General features: G+C 43.2%; 1 protein-coding gene across 13 annotated transcripts in view; it reads left to right on the top strand.

Annotated features, from left to right (window-relative positions):
• Window positions 1–5,000, top strand: part of ptprsb (protein tyrosine phosphatase receptor type Sb) — a 98,146-nt gene that overhangs the window by 47,562 nt on the left and 45,584 nt on the right. For all 13 annotated transcript variants that reach the window (XR_015479135.1, XR_015479136.1, XR_015479134.1 and 10 more), the window contains exons 8-10: window positions 1–204; window positions 3,781–4,362; window positions 4,834–4,970. The exon at window positions 1–204 is cut by the window's left edge and continues 66 nt beyond it. Coding sequence is in view for 10 of the 13 variants with exons in the window: in XM_087241633.1 (XP_087097759.1) it covers window positions 1–204; window positions 3,781–4,362; window positions 4,834–4,970 (923 nt within the window). In the remaining 3 variants the exon portion in view is untranslated. The remainder of the gene's footprint in view (window positions 205–3,780; window positions 4,363–4,833; window positions 4,971–5,000) is intronic.

Below are 5,000 nucleotides of genomic sequence, written 5' to 3'. Positions count from 1 at the left end.
TGAACATCACCTGTGTGGCCGTGGGCTCGCCGATGCCGTATGTCAAGTGGATGCTGAACAGCGAGGATCTGACGCCCGAGGACGAGATGCCAGTCGGAAGGAACGTTCTGGAGCTCAACGGCGTTCGGGAGTCGGCCAACTACACCTGCGTGGCCATGAGCAGCCTGGGCATCATCGACGCGGTGGCACAAGTCATCGTCAAGTGTAAGAGGACGAGCGTTTCATCTTCACCTGTCACAGCACGCATATAACACACCTATAGGCCACCAGCACCTTCAGTACTGACAGTTCTAGGTTCAGATCGGGACCCTCTGGGAGACTCGGCTCATGTTAGACTGAATAATGTTGGCTTTTCCATTTTAAATACCGACAGAATCATCAGAATAGTCTAAAACTCGGCCTTCAGTGTGAATGAGCAGGCCTAATAAACAGTCATACTTGTGGTCTTCACGGTCAGAAATGACCACCAGAGGAAATGAAAATCAGCACATATGAACATTCAGAGAATACTTGATTAGCATGAATACAGATCTGCCGTGATGCTGAGAGCAGTGAGGGGGTGACACTGAGAGTAAAACACTGAGGGCCCGATCATACAGCCGGCACAAGACACAACACATGTTTGCTGTGATTTGTTGCTGTTTTTAGACCAGCGCCACCTTCCTGTTTTCTGCCACATTTTCAATAGTATCTCCATCTGCGCTGCTCTGTGGACTGATGTGTGTGCTGCTCTATGGTGGAGGTGTGTTAAGGCGCATTGCTGGAGCGCTGATATTCTGAGCAGCTGAAATAGACTGTGCAATAGACCAGCTGAAAGTGCTCTAAAGTCCAGTTAGTTATGAGCCTTAAACACTCACACACTGCTGAACACACACATAATGATCAGCAACACACACACACACACACACACACACACACATCTCTACAGATGAACAATTAAAGATTAAAATGATCCAGAAATGACGATTTTCTCCATCAGTATAAACACACTGCCTCCAGGCCTTCTTCACCTCGGGGGGCTTCTTCAGGTTATTGATGAGCATCTGCATCTGTATAATGTGATGATTATGATCAGTATTATTGATTATCTGCAGATTTATAATAAACACAAGTGTAGATGTGTCCAGCTGTGGGGTTTTGGAGGCGTCTGCATCAGCATATGTGGATAAGAACAGGACGTGTGTTTGGATATAACTCAGTTTTCTGACCACACTTCATTATTATTACTCATTTATTCCTTTAGAGCTGAATTTAGAAATAGTTTTGAAGCAAATCTTTGAGCTTAACAAAGGAGATTAAACATGTGGGCTAATGGATGTGTTCAGTGGAGAGAGTTTCCACCGATTCCTCACGCCACCAAAGTAAAGGAGTAAAGTAAAGAGTAAAGGAGTAAAGTAAAGAGTAAAGGAGTAAAGTAAAGAGTAAAGTAAAGATTAAAGTAAAGAGTAAAGTAATGAGTAAAGTAAAGAGTAAAGTAAAGCGTAAAGTAAAGGAGTAAAGTAAAGAGTAAAGTAAAGAGTAAAGGAGTAAAGTAAAGAGTAAAGTAAAGGAGTAAAGTAAAGAGTAAAGTAAAGATTAAAGTAAAGAGTAAAGTAATGAGTAAAGTAAAGAGTAAAGTAAAGAGTAAAGTAAAGATTAAAGTAAAGAGTAAAGTAATGAGTAAAGTAAAGGAGTAAAGTAAAGAGTAAAGTAAAGAGTAAAGGAGTAAAGTAAAGAGTAAAGTAAAGGAGTAAAGTAAAGAGTAAAGTAAAGATTAAAGTAAAGAGTAAAGTAATGAGTAAAGTAAAGAGTAAAGTAAAGCGTAAAGTAAAGGAGTAAAGTAAAGAATAAAGTAAAGGAGTAAAGTAAAGAGTAAAGTAAAGAGTAAAGTAAAGAGTAAAGTAAAGAGTAAAGTAATGAGTAAAGTAAAGGAGTAAAGTAAAGAGTAAAGTAAAGAGTAAAGTAGAGTGTAAAGTAATGAGTAAAGTAATGAGTAAAGTAAAGGAGTAAAGTAAAGAGTAAAGTAAAGGAGGAAAGTAAAGGAGGAAAGTAAAGGAGTAAAGTAAAGAGTAAAGTAAAGGAGTAAAGAGTAAAGTAAAGAGTAAAGTAAAGAGTAAAGTAATGAGTAAAGTAAAGAGTAAAGTAAAGAGTAAAGGAGTAAAGTAAAGGAGTAAAATAAAGAGTAAAGTAAAGAGTAAAGTAAAGGAGTAAAGTAAAGAGTAAAGTAAAGGAGTGAAGTAAAGGAGTAAAGTAAAGAGTAAAGTAAAGGGAAAAGTAAAGGAGTAAAGTACAGAGGCTGAATGGAGGAGGCTGGTTCTTTATCCTCGCGCTGCAGATGCTCTGTTTAACTGTGTTCTTGCTAGTGAAGCGTTCAGTTTTTACTCTTACAGAGTCGCCATGGAGCGACGCAACGGACCCTTAAAGGGAATGAGAGACGAGACTCTGATTGGCTTAATGTAGGTTCTGCTCAAAACACAGGCAGAACTCATGAAGAGAATCAGCACAGCCCTGTTAGAGCAGGCGCTGAGCAGATGTATTCATCCTTTAAAAGAGCAAAAGTGGATTCAGGCACGCTCTTAATGCTTTTGTGTCGTCTGCTTTAGACTCCGCACCTAGATTATTAAGTGTGGGAAACAGACACACACACACATCTACAGTGGGATGGAATCAACAGAAGCAGCAGCTCTAAACACAGTCTACAGTCACAGTTTTTTCAGTAGATTCTCTTGCACAGGTTAATTTTTTCACCTTATAAAAACATTGTTAGGCTAAATAAGCTAAATAAACATTGTGAATCTAGATTTCACATGCCCCAGTAAAAGTGTACAGTTACAGTCACAGTGTACTTTATTCACTCTCAGAAAAATTGGTTCAATATTGTACTAAAGAAGGAACAAACCCTTGTCACTGGGGGGCAGCACCTCTTTATGGGCAGATTTGTACCTGAAGACACAGAAGCTAATGTGTACCACTGCAGTTTGTCCCTTTAAGGATATGATCTGTACCATGCGAAACTAAAATGTACCTTTGGTTTTTGAAACCTGCTGGTGCCTTCATCAAAAACATTTAGCTTCATCCAAAATTAAACATCAAATACATTTATTAAACAATGTTTTTAAAAATCTCACAGAAACACGTTCTCCCATCCACAATATAACAGCTTTTATCACACAATACCTCTGTAATCATCGAAAAGTTAATTAACTTTATTTTAAAATTTAAACAGAATTATGCAAAAGTATTGAAACAGCATATACATTTCTGTCCTTAGTTTGATCAGTTTTACAGCAGTAACATGTCAGCACGAGCACTTTGCATATGCAGGACTGTTGTCGGCTCACGTGTGAAGTGGAAAGCAAACGCCACAAGGGGCAGATATCAATAATGAAGCTGTATTTATCAGAAAATGCTCACCAAATCTTTATTAAAATGCCTTACATGTTTAGTTTACAATACCTACAGTTTAGTTTTACCGGTTGTTTTATGTTATAGAACATAATAATGAATGTTGATGAGTTTCTTTAAACGTGTGCTTAAAAGATGATTCATGTTTTAATATGAAAATTACTCATGAATCACTTTGCCTTTCCAGTCATGTTTAGTCTGTGTTTATACCTGAAAGCAGACTCAATCTCTAATCTGATAATGTCTCTCCCTCTCTCTCTCTCTCTCTCCCTCTCTCTCTCTCTCTCTCTCTCTCTTCTCTCTCTCTCTCTCTCTCTCTCTCTCTCTCTCTCTCTCTCTCTCTCTCTCTCTCTCTCTCTCTCTCTCTCTCTCTCTCTCTCTCGTGTGTATCTCCAGCTTTACCCAGATCTCCGGGGACCCCCATTGTCACAGAAACGACCCCCACCAGCATCACCATCACCTGGGACTCAGGGAACCCGGACCCGGTGTCCTACTACATCATCCAGTACCGCGCCAAATCCCCGGACAGCAAGTTCGAGACGGTGGAGTCCATCACCACCACGCGCTACAGCATCGGCGGGCTGTACCCCAACACCGAGTACGAGATGCGGGTGTCTGCGGTGAACAGCATCGGGCAGGGGCCGCCCAGCAGCCGGACGGAGGCCCGCACCGGAGAACAGGCGCCCGCCAGCCCCCCGCGCAACATCCAGGCCCGCATCATCTCCTCCAGCGCGGTGATGGTGCGCTGGGACGAGCCCGAGGAGCCCAACGGCCTGATCAAGGGCTACCGCGTCTACTACACCCTGGAGCCCTCGCTGCCCGTCAGCGCCTGGCAGATCCAGCACGTGCAGGACAGCACCATCACCACCGTGCAGAGCCTGCTGCCCTCAGAGACATACACCTTTCGGGTGCTGGCCTTCACTGCGGTGGGCGACGGACCCTTCTCTGACCCCGTACATGTCAAAGTCAGACCCGGAGGTGAGTGTGTGCCGTTAACCCTCGTGTGCTGTTGGGTCATTTCCATCACTCTGGGCTGCATGTGGCCTGGTCTCGCTCTGTGTTTCTGAGTTCTGCTTCATCAGTCTGATTCTCTCTCAGAGTTTGGGGAAATGCTGTGAAATGTTCATGAACTCAGGCTGACCCCTCACCTGCTGTTGTAGACCTCCATCATGAGCTCATGTACTGATTGTAAAGCCGTGACAGCAGATCATCCTGCATTCTGGATTGGTGCTGGTTTCCCTGTTGGAGCAGTGTGTGACAGTGATGTTTGCAGGGTGTTGGGGTTAAGGGTGTGTGTGTGTGTATGTTTGGGATGTGCATGAGTGCATGTGTTGTGTTTGTTTGGAGGGTGTGTGTGTTTGTGAAATAGATGTATCTTTGGAGGGTGTGTGTGTGTGTGTGTGTGCGTGTGTATGTGATGAAGTGTGTGTTCTCTCTGTGTGTGCGCAGTTCCGGGTCAGCCAGGGAAGTTCCAGGCAGGCAGAGTGACGGACACCAGCGTGGAGCTGAGCTGGGAACCGGCCTTCTCCAAAGAGCCCATCAAAGCCTACCAGCTGATCTATAAAGCTCCGGAGATCAGCTTTGAGGTCAGAAACACTCACAGTCACACACTCATC

The sequence above is a fragment of the Danio rerio genome, chromosome 2 (genome assembly GCF_052040795.2).
Source record: "Danio rerio strain M-AB ecotype USA chromosome 2, GRCz13ab, whole genome shotgun sequence".
Lineage (NCBI taxonomy): Eukaryota > Metazoa > Chordata > Actinopteri > Cypriniformes > Danionidae > Danio > Danio rerio.
Note: the sequence above shows the minus strand (reverse complement) of the source record. Positions and strands in the feature narration are given on the sequence as shown.